Raw genomic sequence first — 27212 nt, forward strand, 5'->3', positions numbered from 1 at the left:
TAAAAATAAAAAAAATAAAAATAAATCCCTACCTACCTACCTACCCAACCCAAAGACTGTGGGTAGGAACACCGCAAGCCAACATTTTTTTAATGATGGCCTCGTATTTGACGAATATTATGCACATTAAAAGAAAGCAGGTACACTGCCGGGTGCATGTGTTGAAAACCCTTTTAACTGCGCTCCCGCACGTAATTGTTGTTTACTATTTCAATAACGTTCAATGACATTTTCATAACTGAGGTTAATTATATTGGTTCCCATTCATTGAACGACTTAGCTTGATTATGTATGCCCCGCACAACACACTCCCCCGACCAGGTGCAAAAACATATATATAACATGAACACGCCGAAACAAGTTATAACTTTTCTTCACATTAAACCCCGGGACAATGGTGTACATATATGACCACATTCGTAGGTACAACGCTATGTGGTATTTCATGCTAAAAAAAACATGTTATTTCATGCTAAAAAAACATGATATTACATGTTTAAGAAGCCATGGTAATACATGCTCATAACATGCTTTAGAAACCATGGTATTTCATGCCTTAGAAACCATGGTATTACATGCTTAAGAAACTATGGTATTTCATGCTTTAGAAACCATGGTATTACATGCTTAAGAAACTATGGTATAACATGCTTTAGAAACTATGGTATTACATGCTTAAGAAACTATGGTATTACATGCTTAGAAACCATGGTATTACATGCTTAAGAAACTATGGTAGTACATGCCATAGAAACCAAGGTAATACATGCTTAAGAAACTATGGTATAACATGCTTTAGAAACCATGGTATTACATGCTTAAGAAACTATGGTAATACATGCTTTAGAAACCATGGTATTACATGCCTAAGAAACTATGGTATTTCATGCTTTAGAAACCATGGTGTGACATGCTTAAGAAACTATGGTATTTCATGCTTTAGAAACTATGGTATTACACGCTTAAGAAACTATGGTATTTCATGCTTTAGAAACCATGGTATAACATGCTTTAGAAACTATGGTAAAACATGCTTAAGAAACTATGGTATAACATGCTTTAGAAACCATGGTATTACATGCTTAAGAAACTATGGTATTTCATGCTTTAGAAACCATGGTATTACATGCTTAAGAAACTATGGTATTTCATGCTTTAGAAACCATGGTATAACATGCTTAAGAACCATGGTAAAACATGCTTAAGAACCACGGTAAAACATGCTTAAGAACCATGGTATAACATGCTTAAGAAACTATGGTATTTCATGCTTTAGAAACCATGGTATTACATGCTTAAGAAACTATGGTATTTCATGCTTTAGAAACCATGGTAAAACATGTTTAAGAACCATGGTAAAACATGCTTAAGAACCATGGTATAACATGCTTAAGAACCATGGTATAACATGCTTAAGAACCATGGTATAACATGCTTAAGAACCATGGTATAACATGCTTAAGAACCATGGTAAAACATGCTTAAGAACCATGGTAAAACATGCTTAAGAACCATGGTAAAACATGCTTAAGAACCATGGTATAACATGCTTAAGAACCATGGTATTACATTCTTAAGAAACCATGGTATTACATGCTTTAGAAACCATGGTATTACATGCTTAAGAAACCATGGTATTTCATGCTTTAGAAACCATGGTATAACATGCTAAATACACCATAGGATTATATGCGTATAAAACCATGGTATAACATGCTTAATAAATAGAGGATATTTGTTTATTTCAGTGTAAGATCGTATTGTATTTCACGAGTGTCATAGAAAAACTTAATTTTACGAGTGGCTAAGCCACAAGTGAACATGTAGTGTTTTTTTTATGATCACGAGTGAAATTAAATACGATCTTACACTGAAATAAACAAATTTTCCGTTTCTTTTATGCTTATTTTCGGAGTTTTGTTTGTTTGTTGTTGTTGTTTTTCTGAATTACCCCCTTTTTTGAAAAAGGTAGGCTTTACGCCGCTACCCGTGGGTCGCCCCTCATGCATAATTATAGCTGTCCACTTTTCTACTTTCGGTTTGCTAAGAAATAGTTATCTGCTATTCATTCTTAAAGCTTAATATTCGCTCGTTTTTTTTTTATTGCAAAGCGTTATGAACAGTAAACAATGAAGTATTATTAGTGCACATATGTTCCAAAAAATAATGAAAACACTTTTTATTTTAAGATAGGGCATGAAAACATGACCAAATTACTACTCCGCTATTTAAAGAATGAAAATTTGGAAGGGCAAATGTGTTAGCAATACAAATTTACCATTCTTTTTTGTTTTTTTTTATAGTAAGTTAATATTAAGTCATCTTACTGTCAGAGACCAGTCTGTTTCGCTTTAAAATGTTTTTTTCCAGATAAAGAGTAAATGCCACGCTAATTTTGATGACACATTTTTAGGAGTGGGTGGGGTAAAAAATTTCGGATCTATCTGTAAATTGTTGTGTGAATTCTCCAGGAAGCTCATTTTACGTACTACAACGGCAAACAGTTCAAAATACATTTGAACGATGATATAAAATTTTATTTATGTTTGAACAGTTGTTTTTGTCTGTAATTTGTTCGGTATGAAAGCAAATGTTCGAACATTCAGCTTCAAAGATCAGTAAAATGTTTGATAAACGGGATAACCGGTAACAAACGGTAAGATGTTAATTTCCAATCATATATTTATTTAAATCTATAAAACATTTCTAATTTTGTTTACATAATTTACTGAAGTCCATATGTTCTGTTTTGATCAAGGCAAGTACATGTAACAACAAATGAGTTTATAAGTAGTTCTGACAGTTGATATTTTCACTCCTTATTTTGCAGTGAAAATATCAAATTGATATTTTCACTGTTGTTATTTCACTGTTAAAACCCCATATTTCATCGTTAAGCATGAAATAAACCATGGTATCACATGCTTCAGAAACCATGGTATTGCATGGTTATGTAACCATGGTGTAACATGCTTATGAAACCAAGGAAATGCATGCTTATGAAATCATGGCATAACATCCTTATGAAACCTAGGTATTTTAAGCTTAAGAAACCATGGTATAACATGCTTGTGAAACCATTGTAAAACATGCTTAAGAAACCCTGGTAATCATGCTTAAGACACCATGGTGTTGCATGCTTATTAACCCATGATATAATATGTCTAAGAAACCATGGTATTACATGTTTAAGACACCATGGTATAAAATGCTTAAGAAACAATGATAGTCCATGCTTAAGACACCATGGTATAACATGCTTTAGAAACCATGGCATGACATGCATATTGCACCATGATATGAACTTATTTAGAAACCCTGACAATACATTCTTTAGAAACCACGGTATAACATGCTTACAAAACCATGGTATTACATGCTTAAGAAACAATGGTATTACATGCTTTTGAAACCATGGTATTACATGCTGAAGAAACCATGGTATTAAATACTTTTAAAACCATGATATTATATACTTAAGAAACCATGGTATTGCATGCTTTTGAATCCATGGCATAACATGCTTAAGCAACCATTGTATCAAATGTTTATCAAATCATTCAATTACATATTTAAGAAACATTTGTATTGCATGCTTATAAATCCATGGTTTATAATGCTTATAATACCATTGTATAACATTCTTAAGTAACCATGGTATTACATGCTTTTGAAACCATGGCATTAGATGCTTAAGGAACAATTGTATTGCATGTTTATGAAACCATGGCATAACATGCTGAAGAAACCATGGAATTACATGCTTATGAAACTATGGTAATATATGCTGAAGAAACGATGGTATAACATGCTTAAGAAACCATGGTATTAAATGCTTATGAAACCATGGTATAACATTTTTAGAAACCATGGAATACATGCTTATGAAACCATGGTACACCATTCTATAACGTGCTAAAGAAACCATTGTATTTCATGCTTATTAAACCATGATATTACATGCTTATGAAATCATGGTATTGCATGCTACAGAAACCATTGTATTACATGCTTAAATAACCATGGTATAACATGTTACAGAAACCATTGTATAACATGCTTAAGAAAACATGGTATAACATGTTACAGAAACCATTGTATAACATGCTTACGCAACCATGGTATAACATGTTTAAGGCAGCATGGTATTGCATGCTTAAGAAAACATGGTATAACAAGTTTTAGGCAGCATTGTATAACATGCTTAAGAATACATGGTATAACATGTTAAAGGTAGCATGGTATAACATGCTTAAATAAACAAGATATTATTTGCTTAAGAAACCATGTTATTACATACTTAAAAGACCATAGTATAACAAGCTTAAGACACCAAATTATTACATGCTTAAAAAACAAAAATATAACTTGATTTAAACACCATGGTATTACATGCTTGGGAAACGATGGTATAGCATGATTTAGACACCATGGTATTACATTCTTAAAAAACAAAAACGACGGTATAACATTATTAAGACACCATGGTAGTTCATGCTTAAGAAACGATGCTATAACATGATTTAGACACCATAGTAATACATGCTTTAGAAACGATGGTATAACATGCTTAAGACTCCATGGTATAACATGCTTAAGACTCCATGGTAAAACATGCCTAAAGAATGATAGCAAAACATGCTTAAGACACCATGGTATAACATGCTTTTTTAAGACTCCATGGTATAACATGCTTTTTTAAGACTCCATGGTATAACATGCTTTTTTAAGACTCCATGGTATAACATGCTTAAGACACGATGGTATAACATACTTAAGGCACGATGGTATAACATGCTTAAGACTCCATGGTATTACATGCCTAAAACTCCATGGTATAACATGCTTAAGACTCCATGGTTTAACATGCTTAAGACACCAAAGTATAACATGCTTATTAAACCATGGTATTAAATGCTTACGGATGAATGAAGTTTAAGGGGTTGCGATTGTAGAGCCACATACTAATTCATATCAAATGAAAAGTTCATTTTATCCGTAGGAACCAAGGTCGAAAGGTTATCTCCATTGGTAATGTCGGCACCAGATGTGAAACAAGTCCTCCTGAGCTTCCGTTTTCTGCGATATGTCTGTGTTTGAATACAACTGTATTTAGTTGTACGCTGACAGGTATGTAAGATAAACAATATACATATTAACAAAAGGGGATATAAAACAATATGTTTAACATGAATATATATAGGAATATATTTTTTTCTGAAACCAAGAGGCACAGACTTTTGATATTTTGAATGTAGCATCATATATTGGGCCTTAAACGTGTTCGTTTAAATCAGGCCCTTGGTGTCAAAACTGGCCAAACCCCGTGAGTCACAATTTTCATCACTTATCAAATAAAAAACAACTTTGAAAAGATTATTGTTTCAAACAACAAAGACCAGGCATTTAATATTTCTTATGTAGTATCATATAATGATTATCTATCAAAGTATGGCCAATAGGGTTTAAGCTGGCTCAACCCTTTTTGATCCACCTTCTTATTTTTGAAGCTGCAACAATGAAATTTAAACCATGTGTACAGTTTTGAAAATGAAGATCAAAGCAGTGCTTGATGACCTTGACATTGAACTTTTGACCTACATTTTGTTTTTGAAGCTACAGTAATCAAAGTTGGACCATATATACAGTTTTGAAAACAAATACCAATGTTAGGTTGGGTCACCCTGATTGTGACCGTTTGACCTTTTTTCCATTTTCTGAAGCTGCGGCATTGAAAGTTGGACCATTTATACAGTGTTTTAAAAAAAATCCATTTTTGCCTTTCATGACCTTGATTGTAACCGTTTGACTTTCCTTCGTTTTTTGAAGCTACTGCAATGAAATCTGAACAATAAGTCCAGTTTAGCAAACATATATCAATATGACATTGACTGGTGATCTTTTGACTTGTTTTCTTACTTTCCGAAATTCGGTCCATGTGCACAGGTTGGAAAACAAACATTAAGCTTTGAAACTTGGAAAGTAGCAATGCTAATGATGTTCTACCAAGATTGTTAATTATGCCCCTAGTTCGAAACCCCGCCCCGAGCATCATATGTGTTAGGTATATATCTATATATAATTAAAACTAGGGGAATTCTTCTCTGAAACAGAAAAGCCTAGAGATAAGATACTTGGTGTGTAAACTTAGGTGGAGTTAACAATAAGTTTTTTCACTCAGTTGAGCGATTAAGCGCCATCATCTCCCTATTGTTTGTTTCAACGGATCATGATGTTATGTAAAATATGTTGAAAATGAGTGAAGGTTTGGCATGTTGAGGTTTAGTTTATACAATACTTGAACACACGACCCTGAAGTCCTGTTCTGTTGACCGTTAACGTAAACATTTATTAATGGAGTTGTTTGTGATATTTGTCATGTGTTGTATGTCATTTGTCTCTCTGTCATGTGTTGTCATCTCATGTATTGTATGTCATGTGTTGTCATTTGTCTGTCTGTCATGTGTTTTTTTAGCGTTTTGCGTCACTCGTTTAGTGCATGATACGCATTAGCTACAAGGCTTATTATTAAATGATCTATTAATAAACCGTCCATATTTGGATAAAGAGTAATTGTCATAGACAGAATTTAACGCAATATAAACCTGTATATTTATTGACCGTATATTATTTAAAGTCAAAATAACGCGGGAAAACTCACGCAATAAAACAACATATTGACATGTCTATTAATATACCGTAAATATGTATCAAATGCAATAATAATTAATCATACGGTATCATGTAATAAATCAATTATTTATTTATAAGCCGTGAACTATGCCGTTTATATTGACCGCAAAATCATAATTATTTGAATTTACTATTATACAGCTTAAGTAAAGTGATACGGACATAGTACTTAACTGAAAATCTAACCATATTTGTTCGTACACTGATTGATATGATGGTCCTATTACGCTTGTTTTCCCATAGTGGAGCTGTCAATGCATAACGGGGATGAATGGGAATGCTCGTTTGCAGATAATGAATTATCTATCAAAAGCAACGAAATAAGGATAAGTGGATCCAACCCAAGCCGGACTGGAACAGGTACGAGCAAATTGAAATGAACAAAAAAATATAAACTCGTTGGTCCTTTGGGACGTTCATTTGTTTGCTTATTTTGAAAGGGCTACACAATTACATTTTCTATTTTTAATATGAACGCTCAAAATTGGTCTTGAGTTATCTATGGTCATTTGGATTTAAACCGATGCAATGTATATAATTAATCTTATTAATGGATACCGCTTAAGTCGGTTAAATAGTTAAAAATTGTAAGGAAAACTAACAACATATATGGTTTACTTAGACGCATAACAATATATATTGCGTAAAAACAATGCTAACAGTTTTTAAGGCTTAATTATGCTACATTATATTGTGTAAACTACCCAATAACTAGGTCAGCCACTGTCTGTATCTACCAAATTACCTGACTTAAATCATAACAGCTGACTTCTGATTTACTGAAATAAACTAACTTGAAAGATTTAAGGAGTATCAACGGGTTATACACTATGAGTGATTTCTTTTCCTTTACAGTGATATTTTACTGGCTGTGCCTTTTCACTAGGTAAATGAGCACGATAAGTTCAAACATTGGGAACATTTAATATAGTGTTATTTTACAATTGATATGATTACTAAGAAATCCATTTCTTCATTAAAAAATAATTCCCAACATAACGTTTAAAATGGTTGTTGACTGTGTGTCCGTGATTTTCCAGATTTGCACTTAAAATTAATTAAGTCATTATTTAGAACTATAAATTTAATAAACAAAACTTTGAGTTTCTATAGATACTGAAAACACACATAACTAATTATGTCCTTCCAGCGCGCTGTAAAACTGCTGTTGTTTGAATACTTTAAACCATTGACTATGGCACTAATTGTCATGGTTAACGTGTATTTGACATTTGAAAAACTGACTGTAAACTGAAAATGAAGGAGAACAATAACGGTGCATCCTACAAAACAGTCCCGACAAAAAAGACTGAAAACAAATATAAACTATTTTGCGGTTACCAAGACCGAATTTTTACCGGGCATAAGGACAGATATTGGTGAAAGAAAAGGGGGGAAAATGAATTATTTTGAAGAAAAATTAGGCATTTAACGAAAGCATGGAGCCGATATTCGGCACTGTAATGAGCCAAAACACACTGATCTATTGTGGGTAAACCATACGTTCTAGCCTCATCACAATCTGGAAAATAGCCATCCGGTAATACCGAAGTTGGTAGATCTTTAAGCGCCAATGTCTTCTGTAACCAATCAGATAACCCGCTAAACTAGGCTCTAAAAATAGAATACACATGTATAAGGTCTGAAGTCAATACATCAAAGACAACTGGACATAAATGTAAAATAATCGGTGTTTCTGTTGCAAGTATATGTTGTTGTTTTTTCTAAATAAGCTGCATATCAATTTATAGAACATCACAGTACTGTACACGGTCAACTATTAAGTCTTTTTCCAACAGTTTCCTGTCACTTTGATGAAATTTGACCGGAAGGAAACAAGCACCTGTTTGCCGCGCTTTTAGGACAGTGTTTATTCTCAGTTAAAATTTTAAAGATCTATCACTTAATTAAAGCTGATAGATAAAATATATTTAAACGAAATGAATTAATTTTGATATTGATATTTAAACATTGATGACATCGTAATTAGCGAAAACTTCGGAAGATATCGGTTAATTTACATAATGGGCGGAATCAGGACTTCATTGAGTTTGACTCCTGCTAAAACTGGTAAAAAACAGATCGATACTCACATGTCACTTCGGGCGTTAACTTATTTTAAAATGTAACATTAATTGATGAACGAACAACATTCAGCACATATTCTGAAGACAGAGAATATTGATTTTTGATCATAGTAGATTTCGTTTAATTGGCATGCTTTGTTGTTTTTATTAAATCACATTAGAAAAACAGTTACCCGGTCGGTCTACATTCTGCGAAATAATTGGTTTCAGCCACGGGCTATCGGACTACCGCTAATTTCAAACACTGAATTAATGCTTGTTTTTACCATGAACACACTAGCAGATATAAACTTAAATGTTACTAACATAGAACAAAACACAAACTTTAAATTGCATGCCCTTGTGTTCCTTCTCTATTTGAAGGAGATACTGTACTTCATGGCAGTCTGTGACTGCCCTTATTTTTCCTAAAAAAAACATGGAAAACTGTTTAAACCAAAAACGTCCTAAATAGTATTCAAAAATACGTAGAATTTCAGATATTCAGAAAGTAAACGTGATATGCAAATTTCGTCATGACGTTGTGCGCGCTAAATTTAGATGATACTTGGATTATACTCTCATTTTTGTTGCATTTTTAATAAAATTGTATATATCATTGTGGTGTTGAAAAAGTCATATAGGTGATCAGAAGCCATTTGCATATACATACCAACACATAAGTAAACATCACAAAAATGTAAGGGACTTTCCAGGATTGAATATTATATATAATATTGTGGCTCATAGGTTTGATTACATGTAACTCTGGTTTTCATGATGATGCTGTTGCGATACCAAACGGATATAACCCTATTGTTTGAAGCTTTTTGACCACAAACCAAACTTCCATGTTCCCGGGAGGGGGGTGGGGGTTGAGCTTTGGTGAAAAGCAAGTGTGCTCACTCGGGACAAACTAAGGGTTCATGTAGGTGTAAAAACACGGTTAGTGGATTATCCATGCACTGACCAAGCAACGTGTTCATACACTGATCAACCAATTTAAAAAGAAATATGCAATGTTTATAGTACACTCATTAATTGTAAATTTTCTTTGGATTAATCCTACTAAAATACTGAAAAAAATACGCTTTTAAGTTAATTTAACACATTTTAAATCAATTACGTTACTTGTTTTATCTACATCGCATACATATAACCGCAAACAGAAGGTCACTTGACTATGCACAACTGTCGTTTTATTAAGAACGACGCTTTTTTATCAAATATATTCTGAAGTTATTGCGTTCATTAAATTGAAAAAATCAATGCGTTCATCTAAGTATAATGGTAGGGCTTTATCTGTACATTGTAAAATATACAAATATTGAAAATATAGTTATTTTTTTCAATATTGGGATAAGTACCTACACAATGATATTTATTTGAGTTATGTCATAAATGGTTAAACCGTCAATAAAAATAATTCTTAAAAAGTCATCACTTTGAGCAACATTTTTCTATAAAACTTATTTAATGCTTAAAACTTATAATGCCAACCATTCATTAATCAATACTTATGTGAAAAACTACAGAAACAAGCTCAGTAGCCAAAAGTTTAAACATTAACCCCGTTTAATGGCACATGGTAATAAGTTTATAATTGTTAATGAAGAAATATTCTGAATGTTTTTCCCAAGCTTAAACCTTGCATCTGCAAAAAGGCTCTAATCGGGAAGCCAGGCTTTTGTTGACACTGATTTCATCCTATTTGGGATATATTTTTTCAAGAATTTGGGAAAAGTATGCATATTTTGCATAGGGCATAAGTCATAAATTTTGACCCGTGAGATTGAGAGAAAAGGGTCAGATGATGCTTAAATGCCTAAATGACAAGAATGCAATTTGAAAACCTTTCCAGCAAGACCTCACTGTCTATCAGGCTTTTGATTTGTTTGACGTTTGCATTTGTGTTAAATGTTTAAACGGCATTTAACAAAATTACGATTTATGCTTCAATTGATTCGACAAATCAATTGCTTGTGTTTTCATTATCCACTTTGCATTTATTTATTTACTGAGAAGATAGAAAATAAAAATGCCACACTTATAACACGATATAATCTAAACACTATAGATACCACACATATTTAACATATAATCTGAACACTATAGATACCACACATATTTAACCTATAATCTGAACACTATAGATACCACACATATTCAACATATAATCTGAACACTATAGATACCACATATATTCAACAATTAATCTGAACACTATAGATACCACACATATTTAACATATAATCTGAACACTATAGATACCACACAAATCTAACATATAATCTGAACACTATCAATACCACACATATTTAACATCTAATCTGAACACTATAGATACCACACATATTTAACATGTAATCTGAACACTATACATAACACACATAGTTAACATATAATCTGAACACTATACATATCACACATATTTAACACATAATCTGAACACTATAGATACCACAAATATTTAACATATAATTTGAACACTATAAATACCACACATATTCAACATATAATATGAACACTATATATACCACACATATTTAACATATAGTCTGAACACTATAGATACCACACATATTTAACCTATAATCTGAACACTAAAGATACCACACATATTCAACCTATAATCTGAATACTATAGATACCACACTTATTATAATATAATCTGAACACTATAGATGCCACATATATTCAACATATAATCTAAACACTTTGAATGCCATACCTATTAAAACTTTTATCTGAAGACTATTAATGCCACATATATTATACGATATAATATAAACATTATAAACACTATGTTCTGAACACTTGTTCAAACCTGAAGAATCAACATTTGCATTAGGACAGTTTCGTTGATGTCCTAATGTTGTTACTCTTAATATCAATTCGAATGTACCCAGTGTACATAAATATGTGTAAATGAAAGCACTTTCAATGTAATATTAAGTTTTTATCAAATGTTGAAAACATGTTTAAAAATCAAAATTGTTTCGGAAGAAATAAACAAAATATCAATTTTTTTTTTCCATAAGAATCGCCAATTGATATAAATACCATATATCATCAATTCAAGACTTTGCTTTTATCTAACATTTGTGTAAATGGTGCCGTGGCTAGAGTACAAGATCTAAATGTTAATGACATTAACGTGAATAATGTTAAATTACTTTTTAATAGTTCCATATCACAAGATACTTCACTAGGAAAAATATATTTTGAAACATTGGGTCCTTCATTAGTATCAAAGTTCTATCTTCTTCGAAGAAAAATGATTAAAAACTATAATAATTAACAGATTTGTGAATTTTGATACAACTTCTACTAATCAAGATTCTGTTATACAACTTATAAGAATTGAAAATTATGACAAGTATATAATGACATTATTATGTAATTGTATCATCATTTATATATGATAAAATTCTAGGAAGAAGGCCTGATCGTCAGCTGAATGCTCCTACAAGTGATAAATCGTCTGCACGCAGCATGTTGGTACTATCCGGCCCGATTTCCCGCCATCGTATGCCGAGAGCTTCACAACAACTGCAAAAGACTGTGAAAGGTGATGATCTGTACAACTAATGGGAAATATCGAATCATATGAAAAATCTGTGAGATTTTCAAAATGCTATGGGATTTGAAAACTCAAATACGTCCAATTAAGAACAAAAAGCAAACAGAAAAAGTACATCCAAATGCTATTACATTCGTTATTTAATGTGTTAGAAGTGTTGTTATAATACTCTTTATTTCGGTTGAAGTTCACAAATTTGATTCAAAATCGGCAACCGGAAAATAAGGATACCGGTTTTGTCCTAATCTTAAATATCGTTTGCGGTCACCTAATATAAAAGTATAGTATTTCCTAAAATGAACAGTGAATTGGATGGTGGCGGGTACAATGTTTATAGGGTTTAAATAAACATCAACTATGTTACTGGTATCATCTTTACCTATTAATTACGATCATTTCATTTGAATTTAAGGGACTTTTACAACTGATTCTGATTATCTTAAAAGTAACTTAGAATACTGACAACAATTATACTGTCATGAAGCTTGCATTTAAGAGATTTTATTTCGACAGTGACGCATTTTCTATAAAAGGCATGTTTTGAATATATCATTGCATTGGTTATAATTTATATGTTGTATTTTTGATTACATGAGCAAATATGACAAATTGCCCGGCTTTCCAGTCACTGGCCGTAGAATGCTAAGTCACAGTAACCTTGGATACGAAAAGATAGTCTGGATGAAAACTTGACAGTGCCTGCACATACGATCCTCAAATGTGACATGAAGGTTGTGGATTAGACCAGTAGATGACACCTATTGATATTGAAGTCATCAGGTCAAAAGTCAAGGTCAAAGTGCCCTTAAATGCGATAAGCTTAAAAGAGTGATAACCAGACAAATAATAGAAATACATTGCCCTCAAAGTTGACCTACATGTTGAATGTAACCAGTAGATGACCCCTACTAATTTTGTATTCATTTGGTTGAGAGGTCAATGTTTCAATGACCTTGAACGTGATGATATAGTCCGCTATTTTAACTCGACAAGGCCAACACCGACGGTCCTCCTACTAGATTTAGAGATTGGTAATGATCAGTAGATGGTCCCTCATCAGGTCAAATCAGCTGGTTTTGGATCCTTTTATTTTTAATTCAATTGATCAAAATTCCTGTCATCATGGCGTTAAGGGGAGCATACTGTTTGACTCTTGTTGGTAATTTGTATGTTATTAAATAGGTCCAAAGATGTATTTGCACTTGGCTTTAATTAGAGTCGTTAAGGCTCATAGACACTTGAAAGGGCTGCCTAAATCTGCAAGTTATTAAAATGTCGCTACCTATATCAAATATCAATTGATTTTTAGCAAAAACTCATAAGACTCTAATAAGAAATCAGTTATATTTTTAAAAAAACTTTCTTACACTACACTGACGTTTCAAGCTATTACAGTTATAATACCTATTTTAATCTCAACATGGAGCAGACATTATACTTTTGAATTTGCTTTGATACTACCTTTAGTACGGGTTTCGTCCCCTGGTGATATTTTATTCTGCTTTATTCTTCATATGTATTAACACAATTTGAGCATTTTATTTGAGAACTGTTTTTAAAGATAAGTCAAATCAAGGATCATAGAGACTGAATGGTCAAATTAGCTACAAATTGATACCTCAATAAGAGGCGCTGCTGAATGTGGGGAGCTTAGAAAATTGCATCATAATTCCAAACCAACATTATTTTTGGACCCAAGGCTATTGCTGTGCCCAAACACCACGTCGCTTACATTCACCAGGGAACTTGCATTTGTAACAGCCTCCCGTTGTCATTATTGTGCCCTAGCACCAGGGCACTTGCATTTATAATAGTTTTCCCTTTGCCATTGCTGTGCCCCAGCACCAAGGCATTTGCATTTATAATATCATCCCCTTAGCCATTGTTGTCCCCAGCACCATGGCACTTGCATCTATAAAAGCCTTCCCTTTGCCATTGTTGTCCCCAGCACCATGGCACTTGCATCTATAAAAGCCTTCCCTTGGCCATTGTTGTCCCCAGCACCATGGCACTTGCATCTATAATATCCTCCCCTTTGCTATTGTTGTCCCCAGCACCAGGGCACTTGCATCTATAAAAGCCTCCCCTTAGCCATTGTTGTCCCCAGCACCAGGGCACTTGCATCTATAATATCATCCCATTAGCCATTGTTGTCCCCAGCACCAAGGCACTTGCATCTATAATATCCTCCCCTTAGCCATTGTTGTCCCCAGCACAAGGGCACTTGCATCTATAATATCCTCCCCTTAGCCATTGTTGTCCCCAGCACCAGGGCACTTGCATCTATAATATCCTCCCCTTAGCCATTGTTGTCCCCAGCGCCAGGGTACTTGCATCTATAAAAGCCTTCCCTTTGCCATTGTTGTCCCAAGTACGATGGCACGTGCTTCTATAAAAACCTCCCCCTTGCCATTGTTGTCCCCGGCACCAGGGCACTTGCATCTATAATATCCTCCCCTTAGCCATTGTTGTCCCCAGCACCAGGGCACTTGCATCTATAATATCCTCCCCTTAGCCATTGTTGTCCCCAGCACCAGGGCACTTGCATCTATAATATCCTCCCCTTAGCCATTGTTGTCCCCAACACCAAGGCACTTGCATCTATAATATCCTCCCCTTAGCCATTGTTGTCCCCAGCACCAGGGCACTTGCATCTATTATATCCTCCCCTTAGCCATTGTTGTCCCCAGCACCAGGGCACTTGCATCTATAATATCCTCCCCTTAGCCATTGTTGTCCCCAGCACCAAGGCACTTGCATCTATAATATCCTCCCCTTAGCCATTGTTGTCCCCAGCACCAGGGCACTTGCATCTATAATATCCTCCCCTTTGCCATTGTTGTCCCAAGCAACAGGGCACTTGCATCTATAAAAGCCTCCCCTTGGCCATTGTTGTCCCCAGCACCAGGGCACTTGCATCTATAAAAGCCTTCCCTTTGCCATTGTTGTCCCCAGCACCAGGGCACTTGCATCTATAAAAGCCTTCCCTTGGCCATTGTTGTCCCCAGCACCAGGGCACTTGCATCTCTAATATCCTCCCCTTAGCCATTGTTGTCCACAGCGCCAGGGCAATTGCATCTATAATATCCTCCCCTTAGCCCTTGTTGTCCCCAGCACCAGGGCACTTGCATCTATAATATCCTCCCCTTAGCCACTGTTGTCCCCAGAACCAAGGCACTTGCATCTATAAAAGCCTTCCCTTAGCCATTGTTGTCCCCAGCGCCAGGGCACTTGCATCTATAATATCCTCCCCTTTGCCATTGTTGTCCCCAGCACCAAGTCACTTGCATCTATAATATCCTCCCCTTAGCCATTGTTGTCCCCAGCACCAAGGCACTTGCATCTATAAAAGCCTCTCCTTTGCCATTGTTGTCCCCAGCACCAAGGCACTTGCATCTATAAAAGCCTTCCCTTTGCCATTGTTGTCCCCAGCACCAAGTCACTTGCATCTATAATATCCTCCCCTTTGCCATTGTTGTCCCCAGCACCAGGGCACCTGCATCTATAATATCCTCCCCTTTGCCATTGTTGTCCCCAGCACCAAGGCACTTGCATCTATAAATGCCTTCCCTTTGCCATTGTTGTCCCCAGCACCAAGGCACTTGCATCTATAATATCCTCCCCTTAGCCATTGTTGTCCCCAGCACCATGGCACTTGCATCTATAACATCCTCCACTTTGCCATTGTTGTCCCCAGCAGCAGGGCAATTGCATCTATAAAAGTCTTCCCTTGGCCATTGTTGTCCCCAGCACCATGGCACTTGCATCTATAAAAGCCTTCCCTTTGCCATTGTTGTCCCCAGCACAAGGGCACTTGAATCTACAAAAGCCTTCCCTTGGCCATTGTTGTCCACAGCGCCAGGGCACTTGCATCTATAATATCCTCCCCTTAGCCATTGTTGTCCCCAGCACCAGGGCACTTGCATCTATAATATTCTCCCCTTTGCCATTGTTGTCCTTAGCACCAAGGCACTTGCATCTATAAATGCCTTCCCTTTGCCATTGTTGTCCCCAGCACCATGGCACCTGCATCTATAATATCCTCCCCTTTGCCATTGTTGTCCCCAGCACCAGGGCACTTGCATCTATAATGTCCTCCCCTTAGCCATTGTTGTCCCCAGCACCAGGGCACTTGCATCTATAAAAGCCTTCCCTTTGCCATTGTTGTCCCCAGCACCAAAGCACCTGCATCTATAATATCCTCCCCTTTGCCATTGTTGTCCCCAGCCCAGGGCACCTGCATCTATAATATCCTCCAATTTACCATTGTTGTCCCCAGCACCAAGGCACTTGCATCTATAAAAGCGTTCCCTTTGCCATTGTTGTCCCCAGCACCAAAGTACCTGCATCTATAATATCCTCCCCTTTGCCATTGTTGTCCCCAGCACCAGGGCACTTGCATCTATAATATCCTCCCCTTAGCCACTGTTGTCCCCAGCACCAAGGCACTTGCATCTATAATATCCTCCCCTTAGCCAGTGTTGTCCCCAGCACCAAGGCACTTGCATCTATAAAAGCCTCCCCTTAGCCATTGTTGTCCCCAGCACCATGGCACTTGCATCTATAATATCCTCCCCTTAGCCATTGTTGTCCCCAGCACCAGGGCACTTGCATCTATAAAAGCCTCTCCTTTGCCATTGTTGTCCCCAGCACCAGGGCACTTGCATCTACAAAAGCCTCCCCTTAGCCATTGTTGTCCCCAGCACCATGGCACTTGCATCTATAAAAACCTTCCCTTTGCCATTGTTGTCCCGAGCACCAAGGCCATTGCATCTATAATGACCACTGTTGAGCCCTAGCACCATGGCACTTGCATTTATAATGGCCACCCCAGGCTATTGTTGTTCCCAAATACCATGGCACTTGCATTTACAATAGCCTCCCCTTAACCATTGTTGTCCCCAGCACCATGGCACTTTCATCTATAAAAACCTTCCCCTTGCCATTGTTGTCCCCAGCACCAGGGCACTTGCATCTATAATATCCTCCCCTTAGCCATTGTTGTCCACAGCGCCAGGGCAATTGCATCTATAATATCCTCCCCTTATCCCTTGTTGTCCCCAGCACCAGGGCACTTGTATCTATAATATCCTCCCCTTAGCCACTGTTGTCCCCAGAACCAAGGCACTTGCATCTATAAAAGCCTTCCCTTTGCCATTGTTGTCCCTAGCACCAAGGCACTTGCATCTCTAATATCCTCCCCTTAGCCATTGTTGTCCCCAGCGCCAGGGCAATTGCATCTATAATATCCTCCCCTTATCCCTTGTTGTCCCCAGCACAAGGGCACTTGCATCTATAGTATCCTCCCCTTAGCCACTATTGTCCCAGAACCAAGGCACTTGCATCTATAAAAGCCTTCCCTTAGCCATTGTTGTCCCCAGCGCCAGGGCACTTGCATCTATAATATCCTCCCCTTTGCCATTGTTGTCCCCAGTACCAAGTCACTTGCATCTATAATATCCTCCCCTTAGCCATTGTTGTCCCCAGCACCAAGGCACTTGCATCTATAAAAGCCTTCCCTTTGCCATTGTTGTCCCCAGCACCAAGGCACCTGCATCTATAATATCCTCCCCTTTGCCATTGTTGTCCCCAGCACCAGGGCACTTGCATCTATAAAAGCCTCTCCTTTGCCATTGTTGTCCCCAGCACCAGGGCACTTGCATCTACAAAAGCCTTCCCTTAGCCATTGTTGTCCCCAGCACCATGGCACTTGCATCTATAAAAACCTTCCCTTTGCCATTGTTGTCCCGAGCACCAAGGCCATTGCATCTATAATGACCACTGTTGAGCCCTAGCACCATGGCACTTGCATTTATAATGGCCACCCCAGGCTATTGTTGTTCCCAAATACCATGGCACTTGCATTTACAATAGCCTCCCCTTAACCATTGTTGTCCCCAGCACCATGGCACTTGCATTTATGATAGCCCTCCATATGCCATTACTGTGCCCCAGCACCAAGGCACTTGCATCTATAAAACCTCCCCTTTGCCATTGTTGTACCCAGCACCATGGCACTTGCATCTATAAAAGCCTTCCCTATGCCATTGTTGTCCCCAGCACCATGGCACTTGCATCTATAAAAGCCTTCCCTTTGCCATTGTTGTCCCCAGCACCATGGCACTTGCATCTATAAAAGCCTTCCCTTTGCCATTGTTGTCCCCAGCACCAGGGCACTTGCATCTATAAAAGCCTCCCCTTTGCCATTGTTGCCCCCAGCACCAGGGCACTTGCATCTATAAAACCCTTCCCTTTGCCATTGTTGTCCCCAGCACCATGCCACTTGCATCTATAAAAGCCTCCCCTTTGCCATTGTTGTCCCCAGCACAAGGGCACTTTTATTCTGAAATCAGGGCCACCAATGTAACTGGGCGGTTTTATATATGTGTTTATGAAGTACATCTGATATAATAAACATGGTATTAAGTGTACTGCTGATGATTAAGAATAGATTAATGATAAATGATACCTCATAACGTAGGTTATTGTTTAACTAATTCTTGTAAATAAAAATTTCAGGACACGTGATGTGCTCGGTTGAAGTTAATAATAGCCCCGTAGAAATTTTAGTATCGTCCAACGCAAAGAGGGACATCTTGAATGTTTACTTTGGTGATATTTATGTGGGCAACTGCGATACAGTATTCAAGAAAACAGAGATCGAAGCTACAAAATATAAACAACAGTTTAATTTATCCATTACGAGAAACGGACAATGCGTCTTCACAATCTTTAAAATTGATGTAAAGCAGGCTATTGTCAGAATCTACTCCGAGGCTAAGGCTTTGACAACAGTGTTGGTTAACGGAAAAGTCCACCCAGGATGCAAGGATCCTTCGAAGCAGACAGGTTAGTTCAAGTATTCGAAAGGTTACTTTCATTTACAAGCGTACACTAGATTTTTTTTTTTTCAAAACATTGCTTATTATGAAAGTCTAATTTTAGAACAAAACAGAACTTGAAAACTGTCTGACCTAAAGCCATGAAACTCCACTTGTAACATTTATTGATTTCTTGTAATGTGTTATAGGGTATAACTTCTATAGTCAATTAATGCTTTTCAATTGAATTTTATGGTATTTTGTTTTGTTTCTCATATTCCCAATTATTACTCCACCCCCCCCCCCCCCCGTAAATTATCAGGTTTGGTAATTTATGCTTCACGCGTAGGTAGCGTAGTTTCTTATATATAGAATTAAAGTATTTGTTTACCTCAATCTGATACGTCAGTGTTGCATATTAACCAATCAACTTATATCGACTTTTACTAACAAGTCAACAAATTGCCCCGAACTACGCCATTTTCTAGTGTGCTATCATTCAATTCATGGAGATACTTGAATATATTACTGTAAATAATATAGAAATTATCAATACAGTAAACATCGTAAGCGATTAGAATAAATCTACGTATCTGTACTCGTTTGAGATCAGAGGTGGCCCGGCAAAAGCTGAAGTTTTATTACCAATATATATCGATAATGATTTAATGTACGATTAAAAGTCGTGGGTTGCATTTACTAGTAAATGACCCAAAAATTTCTTTGGCAAAATTGGACAAAAGAACATCAGTTAATTGTATATGTACTTCACATTCAGTACTTTATTGTTAGATGACCTAGATTCCTTTAAGTAAACTACGTTTCCCCCTATTTTTTAAAAATAATAAATCAGGAGTTCATATTTATTTCTTGATATAAGTTATAGAATAAACAATATTCTTATATTATTTAAGAGAAAGTTTTTGTTTAGTACATAAGGGCAGAGGATTCTGAGATTGAAGGAGAGTTTAGTTCTATAAAAGATTCACCAGTACTAGAAGATTTATGTGAGGATTAAAGCAACCTTTTGTGGAAGTCCAATGGAAGGAATGTTCGTAACGCGAGCCTTCTAAAACAGTGCCACACTTATTTGTTAAACCTCAGAAACCAGATTTGTGCACCATATTTGTTTGTATTTTTCTTACACAATTTCCTTAAATAAAATCATGAAAGGTTGTAGCGCAACCATCAAATCAATATTGATTGTTTAAAAGCTTCGTTTTTTTTTATTGTAAAGCTTTATCTTTTCCTATTATTAGGGTAATCTCAAGTTTGGAAAAGACGCATTTGATGAAAAAGACAATATGTGTTTATAAGAAATACATTTCAAAATAAAAAAGAACTTTTGTTCAAAACAAGCAGCTTTAGCAAAGTTCTTTAACGATAAGTAAACCGTTACAAAAAAAGAAAGCGTTTTCTCCCACCTCAGATACGTAGATCCATTAATTTAACCATGCTAGAAATTCTTATCTTGCCCTCGGGCGAAGATAAAATGCCCGTATGGAACTTCTTTTAATGGTCACAACATTGTAATTACCTCCCGTGTTGAAGACTGTCGTCTGTAGCGCATCATGGAAACCTTGTCTGGTGGCAATATTTAGAACGCGAGTTAATTATTTCTCGCTTCAAATGTCACCAGAAAACAGTTTTCACGCTCCTTTCAAGAAATAATGATTCACTCTTCTTAGAACTATTTAAAGACCGATCAGACCATTTACATACCCTGAATCACTGCGCGAATATCCATGACAACCACGAATTATCGCATATCCGTACGCAATTATTTTCACTAAGCACAAAAGAGTTCCGGCAAAAAAATACATTTTAATTAATTTTGTTTAACTGAGGTGGGAGAAAAAGCATCTACCATAGCCGCTCGTGTTAGTTAGGTTCATCCCGACCCTCAAGCAGGGTGTTTTGCGGAAACTCGGTAAACCTCGTTTCCGCAAAACACCCTACGCTCGGGTCGGAATGAACCTATCTTACACTCTCGGCCATGGAAGATACTTATAATCTGATTCTGACAAAGGGTAAAAAAACAGCTTCTGCATAGATTTCAGATATGTCGCAGGTTAAAAAGCATCCTAAAAGCTATTTTTTCAGAAAACTGTGTTTTAATATGTTGGCTATTTTGCTTGGCACTAAGCTTGCTATAATATATTGACCAGCTTATCACTCAAGTTCCACCTTTGTTATTCCCCTTTTACAGTAAAATGCATTTTTCTTCAAGTTTTTGCTCCTTTTATATTAAATTCGGCATTTCTTTGCTTTTATTTATAATGAATCGCGCCCAAAACAGAATACAATCTAATAGAATTTTTTCGACATGTTTCTAACAAAGAAACGCTCAGCGTTCAATATATTTGACAAATATGTTTTGTATTTTCAAGACACTGGAGTTTCAGCGGGTGTTATTGCTGGTATAGTGGTTGGTGCAGTCCTTATTTTTGTTGCTGCTGTTGTTGTAGTATTAAAGATCGTCAAAAACAGAGGTATCTAAAATACTATGGAGATGAACTGTGTACAGTGTGTATAAAAGTTCAATAAGAAAATAATGAAAAGGCAACTACTTACTGTTTATTTAACATTTATATTTTGTTAATCAATGCTTTTACAACATATTAAGACATCAATTTACTTCAAAGGTGTTGGTATTGCTTAGAAGAAGATCACTGTTTTAAATATTTTTATTATAAATATCGAGTTTCTATGTACATTTGATTATTCTTAATATTAAAAAAAATGTTACACCATCCATGACCGATATTGCCTCCTATGATTGTTGTTTACTGCAAAAGACTATTCGATCGAACGTTTGGTATTCGAATGTCAAAATCGGTATTCGAATATTCAATGTTTTTGTTGAATTAATAAATTAATAAACTTTTTGCCTACATATGTCGTCTTCGTCTGTTTTGTTTTTACAACGATTGGCCCCTAATGCCAGGTGTGAACTTGATGACACTATACACGCGTCATATCGGATATATCCTCGGGAACTATAAACAGTCCCCGTAATTTTGCATTTACTGGCTGTTAGACAAGTGACATTAAATACATTCCAATTATTTTGGGTACATTTAAATGACCATGCCAATTAAGGGTTTAAGAGATCGGCCTTTATACCAATGTGTTCTCTTCACTGCTAATAAAGCTTGGCGATATTGCTCAAATCGCTATAATCGCCTTGATGATACGAAGGACATGTTGTGTTATGTGCTTTAAACTGTTTTCCATGTTTCGATATTTGACGCTCTTGCGTTGAAAAGTAACTGTATGGTTTAACGTTTAAGGATATATGTCCTGAATTGTTGTATATTACATCAGTCAAAATCGACGTTTGGCCATGGTGTCGTTTTCCATAATATGAATATATTTCGTTAAACGAATGACCAACAAAGATAAGGGGGAAAGAGAGCTTTATTCAGACAAACTAACTAACAGCTCCACTACAAATATATATAAAGCGCGCATAATTAAAAGTAACATTAAACAAGTATTCAAAACATGTAAAAAGCGCGCACATACAAAACATGACATATTTAACACATAATGCAAAACGTGCAAATGACATTAGGATGAATATAAAAGGCATGCGCAATGTATAGCTAGCTGTACTATACTAATTATCTTAAGTCCACAAACAGGTACTTGAATAGCATATGAAAAGAAAGCATCTCAGACCCTAGATAGATAGATAGATAGATAGATTTATTTCGGCATAGGAAGCATATACATAGTTAACAACATAACATAGGATAAAATAATGAGCATTATTAAATACTATATCACATACGAGAAAACTATGACATACACACCAACACCAAGGATAACACAAAAAAGGGCAAGCCCTTATTTCCATTGTGGTCCTATTACCCTCTTACCGCTCTGAGGACAATAAGCCAATTAGACCTCCGCAGGGACGGGAGGGAGGGAAATTCAAGTTGCTCAGCTGCTTGGCGCGCGAAGAATGCCCACGCCGGACAAGAGCGCTGATAAGCCCGCCAGAATCGCGTGATCCCCAGCAAGGGGTACCAAGCAGGGAGCGCTATTGGCCATTCGTTTAAATACAATTAACTCTTAATTACACTTAAACGAATGACCAACAAAGATAAGGGGGAAAGAGAGCTTTATTCAGACTAACTAACTAACAGCTCCACTACAAATATATAAAGCGCGCATAATTAAAAGTAACATTAAACAAGTATTCAAAACATGTAAAATGCGCGCACATACAAAACATGACATATTTAACACATAATGCAAAACGTGCAAATGACATTAGGATGAATATAAAAGGCATGCGCAATGTATAGCTAGCTGTACTATACTAATTATCTTAAGTCTCAAATCCATAAGTAGGGGTAGGTAGAGTACCAGAATTAGTTGCCAAGAAGCAGTACCGAGTGACCTATGTTTGATGCTCGGCATTTTGGATTGCACGTTGCATACTTTGAATAATGGTATATCGCGTTGTGACATCATTAGAGATGTAGTTTTGATAACAATGGGATCGCCAGTCGCCTAGCAATTTAATAGCATCTGGAGAAAGTCCTATTTTAAAACAGAAAGTAGCACCACCACGTCTAAATGAGTGACTAGCAATATCTGAGGTATCAATCCCTGCGAGTCGTAAGCATTCTTTAACACGGTCAATAAATTGTTCGCTTGTGAGGGGTCTAATTTGTCCATTATGCCTGTATACAAAGGCGGGTCCATTGATGTCAGATGTGATGACGTGCTGTGCCGCATTGAAGAGGGCCTGTACGGGGCATAACGGGTGACCTTTCAGGCGCGGTAGAGGTATATCAAAAGTTCGTGACCCAAATTGTATCGTCTTACTCCAGCGAATGTGTAGCAGGGCACCGCATCGATGGTATATTATATCACAGCATCTAAGATGTTTATTGGGGTCGAACGCCACCCCCCTGGTAGTGAGCACATTGCTTTTACGTAATAATCCATAAAACATGCAGAGCACGGCGGCCCATACTGTCGAATCACGTGATTTTGATAAGTCGAGATGCGCTAGGATGTGATGTAACATGGCTGGAGTGATGGGCTTTTTACGGATCGTTGCATCGCCAAGATGTCTTCGGATACCTTGCAAGGTTCAATTAAGTATAAAATTGTTTGACAATGGATTGGGTAAATTCCATTCAGCGTGTAATATACGAACAATGTTCAGATATTGTTTTATAGAATTAAACTTCAACGATTTTGAGAGAAACGCAGCATAACGGCACAATGTTTGTGTGGATGCAGGTATAGCAGGGTATCCAAACTGGGTGCAAAAGTTTATGTAAGAGTTTTTGTGTGACGTATACGTTCTTTTCGTATTATCCGGATACGCGTTGCTGTAGAAGAACTGCGCAGCTTTATCAAGCTCACCTTCCGTGATAACGTTAGTAGTACCTGTAATGATAAAATCCGACTTTGGCCATGTTGTGATATAAACGTTGAACACCATTATGTTCATGCAAACGAGAAACATTGTCAGCCAAAATATTAAATCTCCCCGGATAGAACACAGCTTTTATTCGAAAGTTATAGTAAGCGCTCAACCAAAACACGCGCCGTAGAGAATCCATAACAGTGGGATGTTTAGAAGAGCCTTTATTAATTATTGCACATGCTGCCACGTTATCACAATGATTGTACACTAATCTGTTTTTCCATATATGAGACCATCTTCTGACCGCTATTTCTAAGGATAAAACTTCCAGGTAATTTATAGCTAACAAGGCAGTCTTTGGTGCCCATGGCATGTAAATAAAATCTCCCTGATAAAAGGATCCACTTGCTGTCTTACAAGCATCGATACTAATTGACAAGGCCGATCTATCAATAATCTTCATTGTTCCGTTGAACGCTTTCATAAACTCCAACCACCACAACATGTCTGATTTCATGTCCTGCGTAACTCGTCTTCGGTGCGAAGGATACTGAAGTTTATTTGCACTGTCTATAAGTCTCCGCATGTGAAATCTGCCACCATAAATACAAGATGATAACCAATTAAGTTTGCCGACCACTTGTTGAATACTGCGTTTAGTAACTTTCTTTGAACTTAACATAGTTTGTAACAACAGTTGTGTTTCATGAATTTTGGTTTCGGGTATGCGTATTGTCATGTTAACAGAGTCCAGCACAAGGCCAAGGAATGTGAGGTCCTGTGAAGGGACTTCGATCTTGTTGTAATTAATTTGAAAACCTAATTCGCGCACTAAACGCATTAGTGCATGAAGGGCTTGCTGACATTCTTTGAAGGTATTTCCGACGATGAGAAAATCATCTAGGTAGACAATTAATGTTTGATATCCCCTTTGTTGCATGATCACACGCACTGTCTGAGTTATTCTATGAAATGTCATAGGAGATTTCGATGCACCGAAAGGTAATCTTGTGTCTACCATGTATGTAAAGTTCTTATCAGTACTAAACTTCCATTTTAGTCCAGTTGCTTTATAATTAGTTGGGTGAATTTTTACACTTCTATAAGCATTTTGCAAATCAAGTTTGGCCATATAGCAGTTTGGCGTTATTAATTTAATTGCGTCTTTGATAGATTGATGTTTGAAATGTTCTGGGTGCGCGAAATCGTTAACGGCAAATCCTGGTGGCCGACTGCAATCATGAATTAATCTCACCTTTGATTGTTTCTTAGGAATTGTCCCTAATGCTGAAATGATGAACGGCTTTTCGTCGACAATTTTATAGTGCCCGTTTTCAAGTTCCGTCTTGATTTGGGTTTCCGTTTGCGCGCGCATTTTTATATTAGTGGCCGACGAATAATTTTCCATTTCAACACTATGCGACAATTCCTCCGTATTCACAATGTGAAATCCATGATTGATGCCCGACAGCAGAAATTCACGGTCAGGATAATCGGATGGCAGATTTCGTTTCCATGCGTCAAAAATTAATGACGTAGATCGGGTTGGTAGTTTTTTGTGCCGAAAAGTCCTTTCGCTCAACTTCCGGTGCGGTTGATTTGGTGTGTCTGTACCGGCATTTGGTGCCGAATGGACAAGTCCCTTTGACTTTATAGATCCTGCAGTCCTCTTTTTGGTTCGGAGGAGCGGTAGGGGTTGTCTTTGGGCGCCTTGGGATAAGGAGCTGCATTTCCATATGAGGGGAAAACGTACCCCATTTGAATTGGTGTTCCGCTTGCAGTTCGCGGTAGTGAAAGTCATAATTAAGAACACTGTTCCACTCGTAGTTTGCAGAGAATTCGAATATCCGTGTTGTTTATGCGAGGTAAAACTCAATGTCCCCTCGTTCGATTTCCTTGGTGACTAGCAAATGATTTAGTTGGCGCATGTTGGCTGCACCCCACTCTTCAATCAAGATCCTAAGGTAAGGATGTTCATCCTCGGTTTTCAACTCCAAGGTCTCCTCCGCATCGGACCGTAAAACGTACTCCTTGCGTCTGTTTTGGCGGCGTCGTTTTGATTTTTCTGATAGAAACTGTGTTATGTGAGCAGCTTTTCGCGACTGAGCCTTCAATGTTAGGATTGATCGCGGATCCATGAAAAGGATTTCCGCGTTCGTTTGGGGAGGGGCAGTCTCCAGTTGTGGAATGCCGGTAGCTAGTAAATTATCAAGTAACCTACCAGCGCTGTCTAGTGTGATCGCGTTGGACGTGCCTGCTGCTACCGTAGCTTCTGTCTGAAGTTCGGGTTGACTGTTTTCACTTCTCCACAACTTTACCTCCTGAAGAAGGACTTTGATTGAGCCAAGTGGTAATCCTATGGTTTTTAAATCCGATTCACTAACAAGTGTCAATGCTTCTTTAGTTACCAACTCCTCTTGGCGTAAGATTTGCATCACTTTTCTCGATAGTATAATGTCTGTGGCCCACGTATCAAAGTTAAACCCGCTTTGAGGAACGTTTTCTTCCTCCATTGTACACTTTATCTTCACTAACAATCACTTAAAATAGTCCAAAATAACCATAATCCATTACATACAAATTCAAGTTGCTCAGCTGCTTGGCGCGCGAAGAATGCCCACGCCGGACAAGAGCGCTGATAAGCCCGCCAGAAT

The 27212-nt window shown here is 37.0% G+C and overlaps 1 protein-coding gene across 3 annotated transcripts in view; it reads left to right on the top strand.

Moving 5' to 3' along the window:
- LOC128222562 (uncharacterized) overlaps positions 1–22041 on the top strand; it is a 29496-nt gene extending 7455 nt beyond the window's left edge. For 2 of the 3 annotated variants that reach the window (XM_052931637.1, XM_052931636.1), the window contains exons 3-7: positions 5003–5130; positions 6937–7053; positions 12196–12330; positions 18862–19191; positions 21554–22041. In XM_052931637.1, coding sequence (XP_052787597.1) covers positions 5003–5130; positions 6937–7053; positions 12196–12330; positions 18862–19191; positions 21554–21663 — 820 coding nt within the window. In that variant the 3' untranslated portion in view covers positions 21664–22041. The remainder of the gene's footprint in view (positions 1–5002; positions 5131–6936; positions 7054–12195; positions 12331–18861; positions 19192–21553) is intronic. The other variant, XM_052931638.1, reaches the window with a different exon arrangement.
- The last annotated feature ends 5171 nt before the right edge of the window (positions 22042–27212 follow it).

The sequence above is a fragment of the Mya arenaria genome, chromosome 16 (genome assembly GCF_026914265.1).
Source record: "Mya arenaria isolate MELC-2E11 chromosome 16, ASM2691426v1".
Classification (NCBI taxonomy): Eukaryota; Metazoa; Mollusca; class Bivalvia; order Myida; family Myidae; genus Mya; species Mya arenaria.